The sequence below is a fragment of the Leucoraja erinacea genome, chromosome 3 (genome assembly GCF_028641065.1).
Source record: "Leucoraja erinacea ecotype New England chromosome 3, Leri_hhj_1, whole genome shotgun sequence".
In the NCBI taxonomy this organism is placed as follows: Eukaryota; Metazoa; Chordata; class Chondrichthyes; order Rajiformes; family Rajidae; genus Leucoraja; species Leucoraja erinaceus.
This window is the reverse complement of record NC_073379.1, coordinates 33,971,116-33,995,780: the sequence shown is the minus strand read 5'-3', so window position 1 is coordinate 33,995,780 and position 24,665 is coordinate 33,971,116. Positions and strand designations below refer to the sequence as shown.

General features: G+C 42.9%; 1 protein-coding gene across 1 annotated transcript in view; it reads right to left on the bottom strand.

Annotated features, from left to right (window-relative positions):
* Positions 1-24,665, bottom strand: part of LOC129695446 (phospholipid-transporting ATPase ABCA1-like) — a 142,230-nt gene that overhangs the window by 67,315 nt on the left and 50,250 nt on the right. Inside the window, exons 6-9 of the mRNA XM_055632404.1 lie at positions 8,298-8,419; positions 6,851-7,042; positions 4,730-4,819; positions 161-398 (exon numbers count right to left, since the gene is read on the bottom strand). Coding sequence (XP_055488379.1) covers positions 161-398; positions 4,730-4,819; positions 6,851-7,042; positions 8,298-8,419 — 642 coding nt within the window. The remainder of the gene's footprint in view (positions 1-160; positions 399-4,729; positions 4,820-6,850; positions 7,043-8,297; positions 8,420-24,665) is intronic.

Genomic DNA, 24,665 nt, shown 5'->3' with positions numbered 1-24,665 from the left:
GCTCCACAGCATTCCTGCAAAGTTGGCAATTATTTATGATTAATTTGGCACACCCCCTCTCTCTCTCTTACCTTCTGCAATATAGTTCAGCCTGTCACATCAGTTATTTATTACACAAGAACTTTTACTTGTGTGGCAAAGACTACTGGCAGACACTCACTTGTTGAATTGTCATATTGCGAGGACTCTTCATCCGTGCTATTTCTGCCCAGGAGGAACTTGTAGTTGTTGTCTTCGTACCAATTCAGGGATTTGATTTTTAAGCCTCCGCCCTCTGGGTGCCCACACACAATCCTCGACACGGCTTGGTACAGCTCCTGTGGTGACCCCGTCAAGCTGTCGTTGTTCAGCAGCATCACCTCTCTTCTCATATCGCTCCAACTCTTAACCTCAGTCAGCTGTACACAGACAGAGAGACAGGGAATCGAGAGGTTTAGCAACTCTGTGTACCCAGGAGCAAAGCTGGTACCTCCCCGTCCACCGAACTGCAGGACAGATTAGTTTTAACCCAAAGATGGACACAAAGTGCTGGAGTAACTCAGCAGAACAGGCAGCATCCCTGGAGAGAAGGAATGGGTGAAGTTTTAGGCCAAAATCCTTCATCAGTGAAGCAGTTTAGAGGGGCAAAGTTTTTAAATGATCTGTGGGGCATTTTTATTTTTCACACATAGGATGGTGAATGCATGGAATGCGTTGCTGTGTTTGGTGGTTGAGACAGATACGATAGAGGCATTTAGGAGACTTTTAGATAGGCATATGGATACATAGGGAATGGCGGGATATAGAATATGTACAACAGGCAGATAAGATTTGGTCTTGGCATCATGTTCAACATAGACATTGTGGGCTGAAGAGCCTGTTCATGTGCTGCACAGTTCCATGTTGTCTTACCATAGATTTATTTTATAAATTGTGCTTTTGCAATAATATCTTTTTTATACAGTCTTTTTCTGTTCTCTCTCTGGTAGAATTTATGTGTAATTTACATGCAACCTACATATAATTTGTGTTTCTGTGTATTGTCTGAGTCTAAATGCCGAGGGGGAGGGGGAGGGGGAGAGGGAGAGGGAGAGGGAGAGACAGAGACAGATGGACAGACAGAGAGAGGCGGACAGACAGAGAGAGGCAGGAAAAGGGATAGGGGGAGAGGGAGGACAGTGTCAATATTTTAAGTTGGAATCAGTGATAGGTGATTGACCTGAATTTTTGAATCTGATTCTCTCTGCACATAAGCCACACAACCTGCTGGGTACCTCCAGCATTTTTTGTTTTAGTTAACACCAGCTCATGTCTTATGGTCTGATTGACAGTACAAGAAATGTAGTTAACTGGCAGTTGGCAGAAGTCCAAATGAAAAGCAAGTTCTCCTTGATAGTGTTTTCTGGGACAACGTGGCCACGTCAGCTGATTTGATATCACATGGCTTCAATTATTCTTAACAGACAAAGGCAAGCCAAAGTGGTGTAACAGGAAAAGTGTAACCTGACACTGCAGCATGCTTATACTGAAAGCCTACTTCTGCTCATTTACACTCATGCAACAGAGAGAAAAAATAGATATATTCAACATTTTATGCAGCAGTGTTTGTAGCCGGTTTACTTGTTTTTGGTGTTTTTATTTTCTGTGACATGGACCAGAAAGGAAAAGGATATGGAACCACATTGTAAAATCTTAATCCAGAAATAACCTTGTGGCTTGTCAGCCTCTGTTGTACTGCAGGGTTACTAAAGTTCATTTGACAGAAGGCTCCTGCCCAATTAAAATGCATAATTCATAAACCTCGTGTTGAAGGGAGGGGAGGTGCTGGGATAATAGCCACTATTCAATTAATGAAAGATCAAACAAAGAAATGTTGCAGACACGATAGAGTATAGCACCAGTGTAATGTGTCGAAACATGCAAACAGTGTGCCAACAGGGAGCAGGCAAAAGAACAACAAACAAGGGAACAGATCAGAAAAGGCTGAGATGTGTAGGAAGGAACTGCAGATGCTGGTTTAAACCGAAGATAGACACAAAATGCTGGAGTAACTCAGCGGGACAGGCAGCATCTCAGGAGAGAAGGAATGGGTGACGTTTTGGGTCGAGACCCATCTCCAGACTAGAGTCCGGGTAAAGGGAAACAAGAGATATAAACGGTGATGTACAAAGGACAAAGGACATTTATTGTCACATACACCAATTGGTGCAGTGAAATTTGAGTTACCATGCAGCACACAAATAAGATAAACACAACACAATAGAATTTAACATAAAACATAAAAACATCCCCCCACAGCGGAAATCAATGTTTCCCACTGAGAGGGAAGGCAACAAAGTTCAGTTCAGGTTTTCTTCACAGAGCAGACTAACCAAATAATGTTTCCGCCAACAGGGAGATCCAAGGGCCATCGCTGTAAGGCGGTCACTAACAAATCCAACAGGAAATTTAGTAGCACTGTCTTCACTATGGGAGTGAACCCTCCAACATAGCTCATTGAAACATACACAATAGTGAAAGGCTTGGTTAGAGTGGATGTGGAGAGGATGTTTCCACAAGTGAGAGAGTCTAGGACTAGAAGTCATAGCTCCAGAATTAAAGGACGTTCTTTTAGGAAGGAGATGGGGAAGATTTTTTTTAGTCAGAGGGTGGTGAATCTGTGGAATTTCCTCTCCATAGAAGGCTGTGGAGGCCAAGTAAATGGATATTTTTAAGGCAGAGACAGATAGATTTTTGATTAGTATTGGTGACAGAGTTTATGGGGAGAAGGCCGGAGAATAGGGTTAGGATGGAGAGATAGATCAGCCATGATTGAATAGCGGAGTAGACTTGATGGGTTATATTGCCTAATTCTACTCCTATTCCCGATGACCTTATGAAAACTTGTATTTGATAAGAATATGTTTCTGAGGAAAAGCTCAATAAATATAGGAAGGATAACAGAAGAGAAAATTAAAATGTAAACAAAATGTGCTGGGAGCAGTCAGCCAGTCAAGCAGCTTCTCCGGGGAGAGGAACAGTCAACATTTCAGTTTCTTTTTCCACGTTTGAGCAGTTGCAGCATTTCCTGGTTTCCTTTAGGATTTCCATCACTTGTTTCAAAAAGGAAGGGATTCAAGGAATATGGAAACAACAAACTGCAGATGATGGTTTACACAAAAACTAGGGCGGCACAATGGCGCAGTGGTAGAGTTGCTGCCTTACAGCGCCAGAGATCCTAACTACGGTTGCTGTGTGTATGGAGGTTGTACATTCTCCCTGTGACTGCGTGGATTTTCACTCAGTGCTCCGGTTTCCTTCCACACTCCAAAGACATACAGGTTTGTAGGTTAATTGCCCTCAGTAAATTGTCCCTAGTGTGCAGAATAGCCTTAGTGCACAGTGTAATCGCTGGTTGGCGCGGACTCGATGGACCGAAGGGCCTGTTTCCGTGCTGAATCTTAAAGACTGAGGGGAGAAGAATTTGCCTCATACATAAATGTGGGCCAATCGGTATTTTGTGCATATCCACTTTATTTTTTTGAATGACAATTTCCTGTGACATATGAACTCATGAACTATATTGTATCGCAACCCGAGGAAAGCAGCAAGAAGGCCAGACGAACAATCACAAACCCCAAACTCATTACATCACTGACATTTGGCAAGAACATTTTGTTTTTCACTCGAGTCACAGCAGTTTTAAGTCAAGTAAGCAGGAACTGTCCTCCTGTAGCCAAGCAACTGTATTTTCTTCATGCATGGGTTAATTAGGTATGTCAAATTAGTAGCAAAGGTAAAGGCTACCATACGGGCATTTTTAAGCAATGCACTAGCCTTAAAACCCACACATTGAAAGGAATGCCACTTTGATCAGATTCCTGTTAGCTGTGTCAGGTTAAAATTGCCCCCATTATATTGCAGCAGAGTTGCATAGGTTTGACCTTTATACCGAGTGCTATCAGTTAGTTTACCTGAGCAGATAAATGGCCTGTTTTCAAGCAAACCTTATGTAAAGCCCATTGATATCCAAGAGGACAAATTAGGCGAGTTCCACAATGGGAAGACCTACCCATGATCTTTTGTACCTTGCCCTTTTGCCTAAATCTACTTTATACAGGCAGAAAAACAATCTGTGCTGACGTTGTGAAGGATCCATATGCATTGTGTTTGGGCAAAGTTAATGCAATTTGGGTTTTGGAACTGAAACAATAACTCTGATTGTTTTTCCAATGGGTGCAATCTGACCTGCTGAGTATTTCCAGCATTTTTTGGTTTCATTATAAATGAATTTCCCAAAGGCCCGAGTCTGTAGTCGGGAACTGTAATACCATAACACTAAATTGGCATTCCTAAGGAGAGGCACAGCTGTTGGAAATGGGAAGGATCAACTGGCAAGACACGTTTTCTAATGATTGGATCGAAACCATTGTTTGTGGATTATGCTTGGGGTGCTCTGGATATCTCTGTGGCAGACTGAACCACTGGAATGGAGGGGAAAATATCATCTTCACTTTAATTGTTTCAGAAGTTCACCAAAAAGAAAGAAAAACAACAAACATCTCAGAAAGGTGCAGTTACATTATGAGACCAGCCGACTAACTCTGCCACACACAAACATACTATCACATGGCACAGGAACCCATGCATACCTCTTCACAAAAGGAACACCAAGTGTAAAATAAAGTATTGCGGATATCAACAATGGTCTCCTGGGCACCATCTATTACCAGTTCCCAAACTTACTAATTTAGCTGCTAGGTCATCGTACCTCTTGAGTGAGAATCATGAGATTTTTAAACACCGAGTCCATGGCATTAACAACTTCTAATGTTGCAGGAGGATCAATGGCCATTCCCTTCTGTAAAAGAAAGGAAGGAAAATAACAACAAATGTGCACAGGTAATGACAACCATCCATTAGAGAGTGTCCAGCCTGTCTTTAACTTTAAGCATGCATTAAAGTTCAGCACAAGAACACAAGAGAAACACTGGGACACAAGCCATCAGTCCGGTGATCTATTCCCCTTTGGCACCATGCCTTTCTCTCATACTTTATTCATTGTGTTCGGGATTTTTGTAAGTTCCTCCCTGCAATTTGAAATTAAACCATCTTTAACCTTAGTGTCCTCAATGGTGAAGACTGGCACAAAAGATTGATTTAACATATCTGCCCTTTCTTTGTTTACTGCTTTTAATTCACCAGCCTTGTTCCTTCCAGGTCTTACTTACCTTTGTTGCCACCTTCCTGTTTACATATTCACATAAACTCTCTCTTGATTAACTTCCTTTCTGAATATTGATTCCCTCACCACTGGTGCATTGAAAATGCTCAAACCAGCAGTTCTTCATCCACCATGAATGTTGTAATTAGTCTGATGGGAATATTCAATCGTACAGTAGGGAGAATATCTCTCATCTTCTTCAAAACAGCTCTGTGGTATCTCTGATGCCTTGTCCAAAGACAGGCTCCTCTGACATTGCAGCTCTTCCTTGGTGATGTCCATCTATGTCATTTCAATTTAGTAACTAAGAGTCTAGTGTTTAGTTTAGAGATATAGCGTGGAAACGGGCCCTTAGGCAGAGCGAGGTTATGCCAACCAGTGATCTCTGCACACTAACACTATCCTATACACACATGGGACAACTTACAATTATGCCAAGCCAATTAGCCGACAAACCAGTATGTCTTTGACATGTGGGAGGAAACCGGAGCTCCCGGAGAAAACCCACACAGGTCAAGGGGAGAACGTACCAACTCCGTACATACAAGCACCCGTAGTCAGGATCGAACCTGAGATCCTGGGCTCTGGCACTGTGAGGCAGCAACTCTACCACTGCGCCGATGTGCTGCCCATATTGAGCCTCTCTATCATGTAACAACACCATTGTCTTCAAATCAGGAAGTGAGGGAGGAACACAGCAGGTCGGGCAGCATCCGTGGATGGAAATGGACACACAATGTTTCAGGTTGGGACTTTTCTTCAGAGTTTTCACCCCTAGTCCATCGCTCTGAAGAAGGGTCCCAGCCTGAATCCATTCCCTTCCACAGATGCTGCCTTACCCACTGAGTTCCTCCAGTACTTTGTGTTTTGCTCAAGATTCACTCTGCCAAGGGTGGTGGTGGAGGCAGATACGATTGTGACATTTATGAGGCTTTTAGATATGGATATGTTGGAGGGATCTACAGTGTGCAGGCAGATGAGATTAGTTGATCTTGGCATTGTGTTGGGCACAGACATTGTGGCCCGTGTTCCTGTGCTGTACTGTTCTATATTCCAGCATTCCTGCATCTGCACTCTCCTGTGTCACTATCTATGTGACCCACTCGATGGATGAAGAAGTTGCACTGCTGGGTCATCAATCAATTGAAAAGAGGCAGCACCTGTCTTTGGGACAATGCCTTAAATACCTGTCTCACCCTTGGCACCTTTACGTAACGCTAGCCATCTTTAGCTCCTTCAGGCATGTCCTCATTCTTGATATATTGTGTTTCTCAGCAAGAAATAGCCATTGAAATAGAATTCCATTTCCCCAGCTTTCCTCATCCCTTGTTCTTTCCCCGGTCCCAGTGGAAGCCTAAAGTATGTAGACCAACAGGACTCCAAACCTTTATCATAGAAAGTCCAGTTGCATCCCTATGTGGGACGGAACTGCAGATGCTGGTTTAAACCAAAGATAGACACAAAATGCTGGAGTAACTCAGTGTGACAGGCAGCATCTCCGGAGAGAAGAAATGGTGACATATCAGGTTGAGACTCCTTCTTCACCCATTCCTTCTCTCCAGAGATGCTGCCTGTCTTGCTGAGTTACTCCAGCATTATGGGCCTCTCTCTCTCTCCAATTGTATCCCTGTTTGATGTACAGGCCGAGTAATGGACTCAATCACTTACTTTGGTTAACATTAGGATATCCAAGTTGGAAAAAAAAGCTCTTTCCACTCTTCTTAGCTCCTTGTCAGGCAGTGTGCAAATGAGAGATTGAGCGCGTGTGGCAGTAGCAGGATCTCCAATGATAACAAAGTCATCCAGCTTCGTGTCATTGCAAAGGTCTTTCAGCTGCAACCCTTGCCCAACTGTAATAACCTGAAATGAATGACATAATACTTAATGCTTTCTATGTCCGGAGTGCGCAGAAAGCTTATGTTTCATGATTTTACTATGGCACTACTGTCACTGTGATTAGTGCTCCATGCAATAAAGTCAGTGAATGACAGTATACTGAACATGTTAAGGAATATAATAAATTGATAGAACTCCGAGCTTGATCCTCTATTCAAATTGAATTCTGACTAGTCTTTAATTCCACCATATTTATCATAATTTACATAATATTCTTTAACATCCTTGTACAACAAAAATGGATAATCTTCTGTAGCTTTGAAAATCAAATTGACAACCATTTAACTTAGTGCGTCCAAATCAAAATTAATTGCACCATAAACATAATTATCCAATCATTTAATCTTACACAATCTACCAACTCCAAACCTTTATCACACGTGGCAAATCTTGTTTGAGTAAAAATTTAAAACATAATGATTATATAGCATCATTTGTTAGCTGCAAGGTTAACATGACCTCCAAGTGGGCAGAATTGATACTAATTATGTCATGGCAGAGTTTAACTGCCACCTTAGACTTGAAATGAGAATACAGCATGATAGTTAATTAAAAAGATGTCCAAATGACCCAAGGTAAACCTGCAATTTTTCACAGTCATGTAAATATTAAGTTGAATTAATCTACTTCCACATTTCATATTGTGTGGTTGCAAGTTAAAGAGTTTTAAAAGCATTGTTGCTATTTATTTCTGACCAGTAATTATTTGTTGTATGTATCCCACATAAAATACACATTGAATTACTGAATTAATGTCTACTAGGTGAGCTCTTGCAAAATGATTGGCTTCATTGGTTTTAACAACCATTTGTAAAAGATCCGATCCAAGCAGAATTTAGTATTTCTGAAGGTGTGTTTGGCTCAGCAGGTAGCACTGTAACTCAAGATTGGTCATGGGCTTATCATCTATCTCCCAGTGTGCAGCGTATATTTGCAAGAAGATCTACAAAGAGATGCAGTCCCGTCCCCCCCTTCCTAAAAAAAACTAATGGCTGGATGAACTCAGCGGGTCAGGCAGCATCAGTGAGGGAAATGATATAAATGACATTTCGAGTCAGGAACTATGCTGCCTGGCCCACTGACTTAATCCTGGTTTGTTTTCCTTTTACGCAAGATTAGTGCAAATGCAAAGTACTGTAAGCAGACGCAAAGTCTTATGGTGGATTGTAGACAGCTAAAAGTGGTTATTGTTGTTGGGATTATTATCATTTGTTTTTACCTTTCCAAAATTTACATCAGCATCCAGGATGTTATCCACCGTGGAACGATCAAATGACATATTTTGGTACAGAAATTCCGATAGAGTCTCATTCTCGATTAAGAAATCCTGGAGCCTGAGATCTGCACAAATAATAATACACAATCAGTGATCAAATAATAAGAGCAGGGCCGATACCCCCCAACAAAATGAATCACTATTACACTGAATGCAATACCATAGGTCCCACCGAAAATTAGATCTATCAAAAGGCATATTACATTTGCAATAAGAGAGATGAGTTGACAACACGGATAGCAATATATTAATATGATCCAATTGCTATAACAAAGACATGCTGAGGGGTGACTAAAGTATACTATCCAGTCGCATCACAGCTTGGTATGGCTACTGCTCTGCCCAAGATGGCAGGAAATTGCAGAGTTGCAAACACAGCCCAGTCCATCACACAAACCAAACATCCCCCACACCTTCACACTGACTCGGGAAAGCAGCCAACATAATCAAGGAACACTCACGTCCCCCCGCCTTCCCCTCTTTCATCAGGCAGAAGGTACAAAGGCTTGAAAGAACATATTCTTTCCCGCCGTTATCACTCTTGCTTGGAACTCTCAAGTTCTATGGAGGAAAACGTCTTCTCCCTACTCACCTCACTGCGTCCCTTGCTCATTTAAACTAAACTAATAAGCCATACTGGGTGTTCAATATTACAGGTTATACAATGTTCCAAAAGAACAGAACAAAAGAGAAAGAAGGTAGAGTAACATTGTTAAACAAGGAAGGTATCAGAGTGGTGTCGAGTCATGTTAAAGAAGCTAGTTATGTAAAAACATTTTGGGGTGAAAATCAGGAAATGGCAGAGGAAAGACAACACAGATAAAAGTAATCTAGAGGACATAAATGTGACCTCTCAATAGGTTGGACCATTACTGGGGCATATTTGAAGGGAACTGTAATTGCCATGGGAAATGTTAATCTACATTTTGTTTGGACATATCATCTGGCAAGCATATCATTAAGAAATTAAATTTATTTTTGTTCAAGATTTTCAGCAGCTGCAGTTTTCTGTGTTTCACTGGCAAGAGCATTGTTTAAGAAGAATATGTGGAGTGTGCCAGGGATTGCTTTTAGAACAGTATGTTACGGAACAAGTGATCTAAAATTTGTTGATGAGAAAAGCGGACACTCCCACAAGTGAAAATATCTCAGCATCTGCCCTGGATAAAAGGAATAGGGGATGTTTAGAACGGAGACGAGGAAACACTTTTTCTCAGAAAGTAGTGAGTCTGTGGAATTCTCTGCCTCAGAGGGTGGTGGAGGCAGGTTCTCTGGATGCTTTTAAGAGAGAGCTAGATAGGGCTCTTAAAAATAGCGGAGTCAGGGGATATGAGGAGAAGGCAGGAACAGGGTACTGATTGGGGATGATCAGCCATGATCACATTGAATGGCGGTGCTGGCTCGAAGGGCGGAATGGCCTACTGCTGCACCTATTGCCTATTGTTTCAGGTTGAGACCTTTCTTCAGACTGAAGAATGGTCTCAACCCAATCGTCACCTATTCCTTCTCTCCAGAGATGCTGCCTGTCCCGCTGAGTTACTCCAGCATTTTGTGTCCATCCTCGCTGTAAACCAGCATCTGCAGTTCCTTCCTACCCTTTCAAGTCCTCTTAGGATCCTATACAGCTTTTCAAGTTATGCATTAGGTCTCTCCTTTAGAGCACCCCAACAAGTAACCTTAACTCTGGGCTGTTGTTACCAGCTGATGAGACCAAGCTTTAGCTTTGAGTTCGGGGAATGGTTTGAAAAGAAAATCTTTGTAAACTTATCTTTACCCCTGCATTTTTGGGCTTCACTTAATAATACCAATTATTAAGTATTTTAGAAGTGCAGTCGTGGTTGTGATGTAGGAAGCCAGCTTGCACGCAGCAACAATGTGAAGGTGATAGACCTTTACTTCCAGTGTTGTGATGTCAGCTTTAAATAGGGACAGTGGCATTCACAATAATGCTCTTACAGCTTTTTAAAACAATGCCACGGATCTTTCACAACCCCTTGAGAGAACCGGTTAAATCTCAGTTTAAAATAAGAAGTTGGCACATTCAGAAGAGCATTCCTAGCTATTCTCCAATGTAACTGAATTTCTGGCAAGTTAAGAAAAAATAAATGAAAAACTTCTGACATTAAGCCAATTAAAGAATTGAGTGTATGATCTCTGCATACTTCTTTGGGGTTACTATAGTTTACACAGCGGCTGTGTTCGTCGCTTAGACTCAAACAGAAACTCATTAATATTCATAGCAACAGATGGACCATGCGCAGGAAGATGCCAGTCACTTGTACAAGCATGTGAAATGACCGACAGTAACCTCGCAGCCTGCATTTCCTTCAAGAGCAGTTGCATGTTTTAACAGTAACTTCACAATCTGTGAAGTTGCAAAGGTGTAAAACCTCTGAAACAGGTTTAGCAGTTTAAGTCAAGGTAGAAATTCAGCCTCAAGATACAGTATTTACACAACAGCATGCACTACTGTCAGATTGCTGCTGTTCCGCTTAAAAATAACTTGACTCAATATCGGGGAGAAAGGAAGGCCACTGAACTTGGCTGTATCCAACATACTGGGTAAATACAGAACAGAATCTGGTCGGCTGGATTCCAGCTGTATACTTTTTCCATGTATGATGATCCACAGCTTCAGATTACATCATAAGAAAATTACCATGCCAAGCATTTTGCAAAGTTGCATGTCAGTAACGGCAAGCAAATAGGAATTGTGCACAGGGGAGGAAGGGAGGGAGGGGGGGGATTGGGATAGAGTGGCCTAGGATACAGGTGGGATGGGAGAGTAGGACATTCAGCACAGTATCAAAACATCTTCACGTTTTTCAACTGGCATTAACCACCCCCAAACAGGAGTGTGCAGTTGTTTCCGGCAGTTTGAAAGGGATTATTGGCACTCCTTACAGTAATGATTATTTGCTTTTGTATACAATTCTATCCATAACCAAATAGTCTATAACACTCAGTCAGGCAGACCTATGTCATTGCCCTATATCCCCTCTCAATAATTGATGCCTTAATGCTGCATCTTGTCTCCAGCAAGTTTCCCATTGGAGTGTAAGTAATCCAAAGGAGACTTTCACTCTACAAGCAAGGTCATCCGAACTTCCATCACGGAGGTGCAGAACACAGACAATAGCCGTCTCCGTTTGCATATTGGAGATCACATACCATGTCACATTTGACTCATTTACTGAAGCATTTGAGGAGTTGTACTACACACTTATTACCCACGATGCAATAATCCTCTACCACATTGGTCCAACTGTAAAACATCTGCCTCCAACAATAACCGTCTACATGGAAACCTGGAAAATATCAGCCACTTCCCATGTTTTGGGTACCATGTCTCAGTAAAGGCAGATGATGAAATTCACCATTGCCTTCAGTATGCCAACTCTGGATAGAAGATGAAAAAATGTCTGGTGATCAAGATCTCCAAACTAACACTAACCTCACCACGAGCTACAGTGATCCTTGTCCTCATGTTATGAGGCCATGAATTACTTAAAGCGATCACCTTAAAGAACAGACGAAGAGCCACCATTGTTGTCCTGGGAAAACCGGACATATCCGCTAGCAGGATAAGTAAATCCTCCGAGGTCAACGATCGAGCAGTGAGGCTCAAATTATGTTCAGTCTGCTTCAATGGGCAGACATACTCAGCACGAGACTCCCAAAACAAGCATTCTATTTTGAGCTTCTTCATGGCAAGAGATTGCCAGACGGAAACTACAAGGATGTTCTCAAAGCCTCCTTGACAATGTGTAAATCCCGAATAACTCCTCGCCTATGATTGAGCAAAATATAGAGGGAACCTTCAAAGTAGCACTGAGATCCCACTGCTGGGAACATAAGGTAGTCAAGGAAAAATGGTGGAAGGATCATTGCATAAGCTATCTAACCTGATATGCACTATTGTGGCAGAGTTTGTAGGTCACACATTAGCCTCAGCAGCCACCTCGCAACCCATGGAAATGGCATATAAGTAAATTACCCTCAACCCCGAGAGACTCTTGGTCATAAGTAGAGAGCATCTTTAATGCCCAAGTCATTTCCAGGAAGCATGAAGATATAGGGGCCAGTAGGGAGCATATGACTTCTTGACCTGACACCAAAGGCGGCATGGTGGTGCACCGGTAGAGTTGCTGCCTTACAGTGCCAGAGACCCGGGGGGTTCTCCCTTTGACCTGTATGTTCTCCCTTTGACCTGTGTGGGCTTTCTCCGGGAGCTCCTCCCACATTCCAAAGATGTACAGGTTTGCAGGTTAATTGGCTTGCTAAAATTGTAAATTATCCCTAGTGTGTGTTGGATAGTGTAAGTGTGTGGGGATCGCTGGTCGGCGTGGACATGGTGGGCCGAAGGGCCTGTTTCCATGTTGTATCTCTAAAGTTATAGGGACAGGTGCCCAAAATATTTTAAAAGAGTTTGTCTAATTGGAGTGTCCCAACCGAAAAACGCGAGGCAAAGCAGTTTAAGGAATGAACAGCTTGATGGAATGAGGGAAGTGGGACTTCTGTTTAAAATATATTTGCATTAGTGTTCATAAATGTTTCATGGCATTGCTGTTCTGAAGATTCTATGTGGGAGGAAAGTGCATGTTGCTCGAACATAACAGCTTCAGCCAGTCAGCGCTTCCTTTGTGCTGCTGCTCGAAGCAGTTTTTGGCAGCGGTCCCAGTCTGGCAGCTCAGCTGATGATTGAAGGAGCAACACGCCTCGTTCCCTGGAGCTGAGCAATGTGAACGAGAGAGGAGGTTACTATCGGTCATTGCTCTCCAGCCTACATTTGCCGCTATCAGATTACACCCAAGCTTAGTTCTCTGCCTGGGCGATGGAGCGAGTCTCGATAGCCGAGTCAGTTCAATTTGAATTCAAGCAACTTTGATGGGAAAACAATTGTTCATTATATGAACAGCAGGAGACCTACAAGTCACTGAAGCCTTGTTCAACTCTTCAATGCTTACGAGGCAGAATCCTTGCGAATCATCATGCAAATCAAAACATGTTGGTGATCACAGGGAAACAGATTGCTAAAATGGCATCTGTTTACAATTACAGCTTGCGTGTTGTGTCTTTAATACGGTGAAGCATCCCACCCTGCTTCTCATTAGAGGTACTTGTCCATTCTTCCTGTTCTTACCAACCTTCACTATGTCCATAAGAAAAAACACACAAAGTGCTGGAGTAAATCAGCAGATCAGGAGGCAGATCTGGAGAACATGGATAGGTAACGTTTCGGTTTGGATGCTGACCGACCCACAGGGTGCTCCAACACTTTGTATCCATTTTTGTAAAACTGCATCTGCAGTTCCTTCTATCTTCACTTTGTCCATACCTGGGATCCATCCTGGATTGTGATGGAATCTTCACCTTCCACGTTCTCATCTAATAGCCCTTTGGCCCAACTCGTCCATGCTGATCAAGGTGTCCTTCTAGACTCATTTCCCCACAATTGGCCCATATCCCTTTAAACCTGTCCTATCCTGTACCTGTACAAATGTCTTTTAAATGTTGACAATAAAGGAATCTAATCTAATCTAATCTAATCTAATCTAATCTAATCTAATTTTGTTATCGTACCTGCCTCAATCACTTCCTCTGGCAGCTTGTTTTCTATACATACCACTCTCTGTATGAAACGTTGCCTCTCAGGTTCCTATTTACTCACTCACATTAAATTTATATCCTTTAGGCCTTGGTTTCCTAACCCATGGGGAAAAAAGACTGTGTGCATTCATTCCCCTTCTAGTCCATGATAACATTTCTTCTTACAATTCGTCAGAACGAGAGAGGAGATTATTATCGGTCATTGCTTTGAACGGTTTGTTTCAACTTCTGCTTTACGGTTTCTGAGGTAGCTGATGAGGCCAATGACGGTACTGCAATGAGGGTGACACAGGCGGAGTGGGACATGTTTGATGGCATAGGTGGGTGGGTAGTTTGAGTGGTGGAACACACTCTTCAACTGGATTTCTGCTTGCTTGTGGCAATAGGAACTGGACATTCTCAGTACTAAACCTGAACGTTTCTTCTCCATTTTGAGCAGGCAAGGGCCAGGACTTTCCACAGATTGGTTGGGACATTGCACTTTCTTAATGAAGACACATGTTGTTTTATCTCTCTTCTGGAAATCTCCTGTCATGGAGTAGCTCAGAATGAGAGTTCGATGTTGCATGCATGCACTGAGACCTGTACAGTGGACTGATTGAATGCAACTGGGACCTTAGTGCTGAGGACATTGATTAGGAAGGGGATGGCAATATTGATTATCTTAGTCTTTTGGTGGATTTGGAAAATTTTACGCAGACAGCTGTATCTCTCCAGTGCTTTATGAATACACTGCTTATGAATGATAATCCCTTGTATTTAGGATAGACACAAAATGCTGGAGTAGCTCAGTGGGACAGGCAGCATGTCTGGAGTAGGAACGGGTGATGTTTCAGGTCGAGACTCTTCTTCAGACTTGTATTTGCACAGATACAAGAGATTAAGCAAAACTTGCTTCCATTCCAATTCTATGGATTCTGAGATGACCAATGTGTGATTTACAGTATATGCACTTTATGAATACATACATGACCTTTATAATGCAATCACAATTGTTGCTCTGGCTAAGCAATTTTCCATCAATTATGAGGAGAAGAAGCAGCTGGCTTAAGTTAGAAACAACCAGGTATTACAAGTTTTTTTAAACTTTCACTAACACTACACCCACTCCATGAGATATTTTGCACTCATCTAAATAGGGTAATCTTCCTCATATTCAAGTTATTCCATCTGGCCGCTAACATTTCTGTCCATTACTGGAAGTCTATTGACGTCCAACAGAGGTTCAAAAAAATGTTTGAGAGGGAGCAACACACCAGGGAAAACACCTTGAAAATACTTCAAGCCCCTCTGCTGTTTGATAGGACCAGCAGGACAGTGTCCTCCTGTACTGTGACCCTATGATTCACATGAAACACCAACAAACTGGCCATACTGACCTCAACATCAGCTGATGGCATGAACTCATTGTTCCTGCTTTTTGATAAAAGTGCTAGTGTCAGCGTCTATCACAATCACCCTCCAACCTTTGTTCTACAAACATGACTCGTTTGCAGTGATAACACATTTGCACAGCCTTATGACAGATGACAAATTTCTTTCAGCTTTCAAACCATAAAAGCTTTTTTATTTAATGTTCCCAAATAAGATTCTCATAGGGCTACATCGCCCTGGAAACAAGCCCGACAGCTGATCATCTACACCAATTATCAACCACCCATTTACACTAATCCCATGTAATTCTCCTAATGTTCCCCCCAAACTCCACACAGATTCCACCACTCACCTACACACCAGGGACAATTTGCAGTGGCCGATTCACCTACAATCCGCATATCTTTGTGATGTGGGAGGGTATTGGAGTACCAGAAGGAAAACAAAGTGCTCACAGGAAGAATGTGCAAATACCACATGGACTGTTTCGGATGTTAGGACTGAGCCTTAACCACTGAGCTATGAAGCAGTGGCTCTACTAGCTGCACCATTATGTCATCCACTTACCGATCATTATTTCTCACGCGATCGTTCTAAAAATGGCGATTTCACTGAAATGTTAAAGGCCTAAATTTATTTTGGTTGAAGCAGAAATACATCTCTTGTTGCATGATTTAATAATATAGTGCAGCAACGAACGCAAGTTAAAATTCCCTTCTGAGTTTTTGGTTTTGACCACTCCAGAACCACACTTCCGAAGCAGCATTCAATGTTTGTATGTTTTACCACAGCACCTCATCTCGTGTGAACAGCAGAGGAAGTAGCTTCTTCCCATCTTGTCATATTCTGCAGTTTTCTAAGCTTGAGCTGAGAGAACACAGAAGAGCATGCTCCCCAAAACACTGGCACAAAAACTGCTGAACTACGCCACACGAATGGGCTCCTTACATATAACAACAACCTCACCAACCTGACCTGACCTGCACTGCAGATGACTGTGATTAAAACAACATGTATGGGAGAATCGCAAATCCAAAAGCATGTTTCAACCAATTGAGTTTCAATCGTGCAAAATTAACACCACAGACAATTCAGCTCACACTTCTCTACTGGCTCAGAAGGGCTGCCCCATCTAATCCCACATTCTAACTAAATCTAATGCACCGTAGGTCACAGCTCTTCAAATACACACTCAGACACTGTTTAAATGTAATATTTCCACCTCCGTCACCCTTAAAGGCAGCAAATTCCAAACCTACAACACTCTTTGTAGGAGAAAAAACAATTCCTCCTTCCAGTTACTTTAAATCTACGCCCCTGATATTTGACCACTCTGGTAAGAGTTCATCTATCTAGTCCCAGCTAATTCTATATATCTCAATGCATCTCAACGCCTCTACTTCCTGAGAAGATTGCGGAGATTTGATGCATCAGAGAGGATTTTCTTGAACCTTTACAGGTGTATAGTAGAGAACATATTGACTGGTTGCATCATGGCCTGGTTTGGCAACTTGAACTCCAGTCCATCATTGGCTCTGACCTCCCCACCATCGAAGGGATTTACTGGAGTCGCTGCCTCAAAAAGGCAGCCAGCATCATCAGAGACCCACACCATCCTGGCCACACACTCATTTCACCCCTGCCATCAGGAAGAAGATACAGGAGCATGAAAACTGTAACGTTCAAGTTCTGGAACAGCTTCTTCCCTTCAGCTTTCAGGCTATTAGACAATAGACAATAGGTGCAGGAGTAGGCCATTCGGCCCTTCGAGCCAGCACCGCCATTCAATGTGATCATAGTGGATCATCCACAATCAGTACCCCATTCCTGCCTTCTCCTCATATACCCTGACTCCACTATCTTTAAGAGCTCTATCTAACTCTCTCTTGAAAGCATCCAGAGAATCGGCCTCCACCGCCTTCTGAGGCAGAGAAATCCACAGACTCACAACTCTGTGTGAAAATGTTTTTCAATAACTACACACCCCAACCTCAAAAATAAGTGTGTGTGCATGTATGTGTGTGTGTGTGTGTGTGTGTGTGTGTGTGTGTGTGTGTGTGTGTGTGTGTGTATACAAAAACTGATTTATTTTCTCTCTCTCGTTTATCATATTGTTTATAGTGTACTATGTTTACATATTCTGTTGTGCTGCAGCAAGTAAAGGGCCTGTCCCACTTGGCTGTCTTTCGCGCGCGCCATTTACACGACCTGCTAGCGTGTGGGTAGTGCATGGGTAGTGCGGGATGGGCGCATGGAGTGGTGTGGAGGAGTGTGGACTTCAACCTGAATGAAATCTTTGCGTGCCACCGGCCCGTCGCGTAACTGACGGCTAAAGTGGGACAGGCCCAAGACCCTGGCATGGCGCAACGCCTCACCTCCAACAGCAGCAGAAGCAGTCAAGTGATCATCGAACTCGGCCTGGGGCTCACAGCCGTTGCAGATCCGAATCCTCCCCCACTCCTATTCCCGGAGCGGGGATAAGAAGATTGAAGATAGACACAAAATGCTGGTGTAACTCAGCGGGACCGGCTGCATCTCTTGAGAGAAGCAATGGGTGACGTTTCGGGTCAAGACCCTTCGTTCAGACTGAAGAAAAGTCTCGACCCGAAACATCATCCATTCCTATCTTCAAATGACGTCACCCGCTCCAGGCGGTTGGATGCTCCATGCGGATGCATGATGACGTACGCAACTCTCGCGGGACTGTCGTGCGTCAGTCACTACCGGCCTGTTGCATAAGTGACGGCCCAAGTGGGACAGGTCGTTAAGAATTTAATTATTCTATCTGGGACACATGACAATATGACTCTTGAATTGCGTCTCCCCTCAATCTCTTCTGTTCTTATTTTTTAGTATGTTTTAAAGTATGTATTTAGTGTTTCTTTGTGTGTTTTGTGTAGGGGGTGGTGTGGGGGGGGTAAGGGGGAAACCGCTTTGGTCGCCTCCTCCATGGAGAGACGACTTTTTTTCCAGGTCGTCTCCCCCGCCTGGCCTAACATCAAGGATCGGCGCGGCCTTTCCCGGAGACGCGCCCGGGGCTTCAGCGGCGGGCGCAGCGTGGACTCTCGGCGTGGAGCGGGTGAGCCCTCACTGGGGCTCGCTGGAGGGGAGCGCTCTCCGTTTCGCTGGCCCGGGGCAGCCGGCAGCCTGAAATCGCGGTCTGCAGAGCTCCCGGGGGAAGAAGAAGCCATCACTGCCGGCCCGCGGCCAACTTCTACCGCGGGGCCGGCATGGACTTACCAACACCCCTGGAGGGGAGCTTCGACTGCCGGCCCTGCAGTCTTTGGTGCTTCTGGCTGCGGCGAAGACTTTAAATCTCGACCGCCGGCCTCCGGCCTACAACAACTTAAAGCCGCGGTCTCCGGTGAGGAAGACCCGATCCTGGACTGACTCTGGACTCTGGTCCTGTCCACGGGGGGGGTAATGGAGGAGGACTGGCCAAATTTGTGTGCCTTCCACTACAGTGATGAATGCTGTGGTGGATGTTTGTGTTACATTTTTTATTGTGGTTGTGTGTTCTTTATCATTGTATCGCTGCTGACAACCCAAATTCCACCAGCCTGGCTGTGTGGTCATTAAAATACAATACAAATGCAATACAATCAAACACACAATTTTTGCATTTTCTGCAAACGTCTTTGTTTTGCTTCTTACTTTTAGTTTTGAATCACATAAAAATGCTACGGAAAGCAAAGTACCAAACATTGAAACCCACAGAACTTCACAGGACTTCCTGTCACAAAACACACATTAACCTTAATATTTTTCTTCTGGCCACTGACACAATATTGTATCTCATCTGCCACACTCTCTTGAATTTCACAGGTTTATACTTTGCAATCAGCTATCCACGTGAGACCTTGTCAAATACATTGATGACATTAAAAGCCTCATGCATCTCCTCATTGCTGTCACCAATAATGCAATAGTTAATTGAGCACAATGTCCTCTTGAAAGATATCCATATTGGCTGCCCATGATTAATCAGTTCTTTCCAGATGGTTCATATGCTCTCTTAGAATGGATTCCAATGATTTTCCACCAACAAAGATAATCTATCTGGCTATTAATAATATGATTTTTCTTGTCTACCTTATTGTGACAACAATACAATGTTAACAGAACCCAAATTTTCAATCTGAAGAAGGGCCGAAACTTTGCCTATTTCCTCCGCTCCATAGATGCTGCCTCGCCCGCTGAGTTTTTCCAGCAATTTTGTTCACCCCTAATCCTCTAACACCACTTCTATTGCCAGAAGGTATTGACAAATAAAAGGAGTCACAAACTTTGCAATGTCTTCCTGATTCTTTAACATCGTGGTGAATACATAATCTGGGCCTGGTGCATTATTTACTTACAAAGATGGTAAGCCCATTAATAATTCCTCTTCCACTTTGTTTATCCTATCCAATATTTCATTTGTGTTTATCTGAATCACGTTATCACCTTTTTAGTGAAGGGATTTAAGAAGATTCCAATGGATCCCTTTCGATGATCGGGAGATCCACACAGGTAATGGACCAAGCAGTATCTCCTTTCTGCAGTCACCTTAGTTCCTGTTCAAGTTACTGAACCCAGGCCAGGATGCAACCAGTCTGTTTGCCGTCTCCTATACACCTCTAGAGGTTCGATAGAGTATTCAGTGACATAGCAAATCACCGCAATCTTCGAAGGAAGTAGTGATGTTCTTGAGCTTTGTTTATAATTACAATAACATGCTGGGACCAGGACAGATCTTCACCGATACGCATGCCCAGGAACTTGAAGCTGTTGACTCTCTCCACCATCGTCCTATCGATAAAGACAGCTTCATGGATCCTCGGCTTTCTCCTTCTTAAGTCATCAGATCCATGGTTTTGCTAACACTAACAGGAACATTATTGTTCTGGCACCATTCAATCAGATTGCAATCTCCCTTTGGCACATGACTCTGATTCATCGTCATCCATTATTCGCTCAACAATGGTGGCATCGTTGGTGAGTCTAAAATTGGTGTTGAGGCTGTACCTGGTTTTGCAGTCATGGGTGTAGAGAGAAGAGAGCAGGGGACTGCGCATAATGCCTCGAGGTGGTCCTGTGTTGAGGGTCGGACGTAAACTTCAATTTTCTGCCTTATCTTAATCTCTATGCATCTTACCATCAGGGTTTATTGGATTTGGCAGTCTGATCCTTTCTCTTTGGAAGAATGTTTACCCCAAGCCCCTTGCATCTCATCATTAAATGCTTTCCTGTTGCATTCAAAACCTTTTTTCCTCCTATTTTACCGTTGCTTTTTTCTATAACCATGCCAAACCTAACTGAATTATGATCATTTTTACAAAAGTATTTATTCTACGTTCAATCTGACTTTTCAGCCTCATTCACAAAAATCAAACAAAGAAATGCATCCCCATCCCATCTCACTCACACCTCCCATATTGATCCACAAAATATTGGCCACACACTGGGGAAAAATGTTCTTCTAAATGCAGTTCAAGTTCATTTAATCTCCCCCCCTTCCAAATCTTTGCTCAACTCCCATCCTGCCCTGTCGTGCTTTAAGGGCCCTGCCCAATAACCCAAGTGGTCCTTTCTGGGATGTTATTCATCCTGCTCTGTCGCAGTGTGATCCATTCGGCATGTGCTTGAAACTTGTCTTTGAGGTGTCATGATGATTTCAATATTGCAAGTAAGGCAGCCATTTTATACAATGGAAGCCCCCATAATATGTATTTTGATAATGATCAGAGAGATTCTATAAGTAACTGTGGTAGAAATAATTATTTGCACTATTAACCTTTTCTCCTACAGATCTGTACTGTGGAATCTCTTGCAAAAGTCTGAGAAACTTACTTTCTCATATGAAAGGCGGCAAACTTAAAACATCTTGATTCGATTTGCTTGAAACAATGAAATGCAGACCACATTTATGCAACTTGGCATTGAAAACTGGCTATGACATAAAAAGAAATATGAGTTTGAATAAATGGGTCCTTTTCATTCTGACGGGATATATTCGTGGTGCACCCCGGGGATTGATTTTTGGCCCTCAAATGTTTATTTGTTACATTAGTGACCCGAGGAAGGAACAAAATGTAAGGTTTCCAAGTTTGCCGATGCTCCAAAGAGAGATGGAAATTGAGACGAGGACATTGTGATTCTGCAAATGGGATACAGATAGACTGTAAATGGCAAATAGATACATTGAAAAACAGGCAAATAGAGTTTAATGTGGAGAGGTGCAAGTCGTGCACTTAGACACGAGGAATCAAAACACATATTATGAGTGGTTCAGAGATCTGTGTACTTGTGCATGAATCGCAAAAGCTTGGCAGGCAGGTCCACAAGTGGCCTCTATTACAAAGTTTAGGGAGGTTTAATTACAGTTGTACAGAGTGTTGCTGAAGTCACATCTGCAATACAATGCACAGTTTTGGTTCCCTTACCTAAATAAGATATAGTAGCATTGGAAGCAGTTCAAAGAAGACTCACACATCTAATTGCTGGGATTACATGGTTGTCCTTTGAAGCGAGGCTAGAGAGTTGGAATCTGTATTCCTTGGAGTTTAGAAGAAATAGTGGTGACCTTATTGAAATATAAAAGATCTAAGGGGGCTTGGCAGGGTAGATGTTGAAAGGGCATCACGAGTGGGAGAGTCATGGACAAGAGAACATAACTGAAAGATGAGGGCCCAGTCATTTAAAATGGAGGTACCAGAAACATTTATTTTTATTAGGTAGTGAATCTTTCGATGATGGAGGCCAGATCGTTAGATGTAGTTAAGGAGAAGATAGATTGATGTTTAAAGATCATGGAATTTGAGGTTATGGGGAACTGGAGTTCATGCCAGCATAAATCAGCCAAAATCACATTGAATGGCAGGACAGACACGAGGGGCTGAGTGGCCTATATCTATTCATAGAACATAGAACTGTACAGAACTGAAATGGTCCTTCAGACCACAGATTATGTGCCGGACATGATGACAAGATAACCCAATTCCATGCACACAATACATTCCTCTCCATAAATATGTCAATTTAAAATCCTCTTTAATGTCACTGTCATATCAACCTCCACCACCAATAATGGCAGTCCATTCCAGGCACCAACCACCCTCTGTATCAAAAAACTGCCCCACAAGCCCCCTATAAACACTGGTCCCCTCACCTTATAGCTGTGCTCTTTAATCTTTGACATTTCCGCCCTGTGAAAAGGTTCTGAATGTCTACCCTAACTGTGGCTCTCATAACTTTATATACTCCTATTGGGTCTCACTCAATCTCCAGCACCCCAGAGAAAATAATCCAAGTCTGTCCAACCTCTCGTTGTAGCTAATACCCACTAATCCAGATAACATACTGGTAAACCTCCTCTGCACTAAATCCTTCACACCCTTCCTGTAATGGCGCCACCAGAACGACATGCAATTCCAAATGCGGACAAAGTTTTATGAAACAGTTACATGACTTCCTGACTCTTGCAATCCATGCAAGAACTAATGAAGCTGGGCATACCATACAATACACCTTCTATCTACTTGCATTGCCACCTTCAGGGAGCAATGGATCTGTACCCCCAAATCCCCCATACATCAAGCAACTTGCCATCAACTATGTAACTTTGCCTTACATTCGATCTCCTAGCAATACCTCACATTTCCACAGATTAAATACCATCTGTCATTTGTCCGTCCATTTCTGTAGTTGATATATATATATATATATATCCCACAGTACACTTTGACATCCTTCCTCACTGTGTATAACTCAAGCAATGCTGGTGTTGTCTGCAAATGTTTTCACCAACCCATCTACATTTAGGCCTTAGTCATTTGTATGTATCACAGCACAGAAGGAGGTCCCAGCAGAGATCCCTGCGAAAATCCACAGGTCCTCCAGCCAGAATAACATCCTTCCACCACAACCTGGTCCCCAGGATCCCTATTTTCACTTCCATTTATGTTGGCTCTTATTTTACTTTTCCTTCTCTAAACTTGCGTGGATGCACCTGTACCGAATCCCACCTAAGGCCAATGTCTGTAACCAGTGGTTTAGATAGGCAAATCACACTGGAAGATGAGACCTTCTCCAATAGACCCCCAGCAAGCCTTTTCCTGAAAATGCGAGTGTTTTATGCAAGGATGTGATAATAAATGCTTGCGTAAGTTACCCTGGGGCTGCATGAGTGACTCATGGATAGGGCAGGTTTGGAGGGATATGGACCGAGCGCAGGCAAGTGGGACTAGTGTAGCTGGGACATGTTGGCCGGTGTGGGCAAGTTGGGCTGAAGAGCCTGTTTCCACACTGTATCACTCACTCTATCTCTATCTATAACGCAGCAAGATTTTAAACAGCAGACCACTTCCTCTGATATTGAATCTTTTAATTTATTTTAAATTTCTCAGCGCAGCGGCACAACAGTTACAACAGTGGCATTTTCAATTGCTGTTGAGACTTTGTTTCTTCTCACAGAATATATTTCTTCAGAATATTTCCTCTCTAATACAAAGGAAAACATCTCTTGCTTGCACCACCAATCCAATTGTGGCCATGCCCTCTTCGACATAGCTTGGCGACTCCATCATACTGAGAACAGTATCCAGTCATTTCCTCTTGTTCAAGCTTCACAGTGCTAGGGATCCAGGTTTGATCCTGACCTCTGAAGTTGCATATGTGGAGTTTACACATTCCCCCCATGACCGTGTCATCTTCCCCAAGGTGCTCTGGGTCCTCCCACATCCAAAACATGCTGGTAGTTTAATTAGCTGCTATAATTTACAGTTTAACGCAGGTAGGTGGCAAAACAACCACAGTGAACTTGCTGGTGATGCGAGGAAGAATAATTTGCAGGGGTACAAAGGTTGAATGGGACAATTGGGAATGTTTTACTTGGTGTTTGCATGAACCCGATGCAATAGTCTTCTGTATCCTAATAAACAAGATGCAGAAACGAACAAAATATTGGAACGCTGTTCTCCTTGTGATGAAGGGTTGCTCAATATCTTTATTGATGGGGATGAGTCCATGATTAAGCAGATTGCAACTGGATTTCGACAGGCGGCAAAAAGCTTTTTATTATATTAGAACATTTTCTGGAGAACGATTGGGAAACATCTGGCAAAGCACTGCTGAGGAACATTCCAGAATCTAATGTTCTAATAGACGTGGATTGTTCAAACTAGTGGTGATAGGATCTTAGTGCATTCAGAAAATCTGCTTGTCATCTTATAGTTTGCAACCATTTAAATTCTGAAATTCAGATTTTGGCTTTCAATAAAACAATTCTTTCTTCTGTAACTATTTCTTCTGCCATCCCTCCTCTGTGCAGAGGGGCAATGTGGAGGT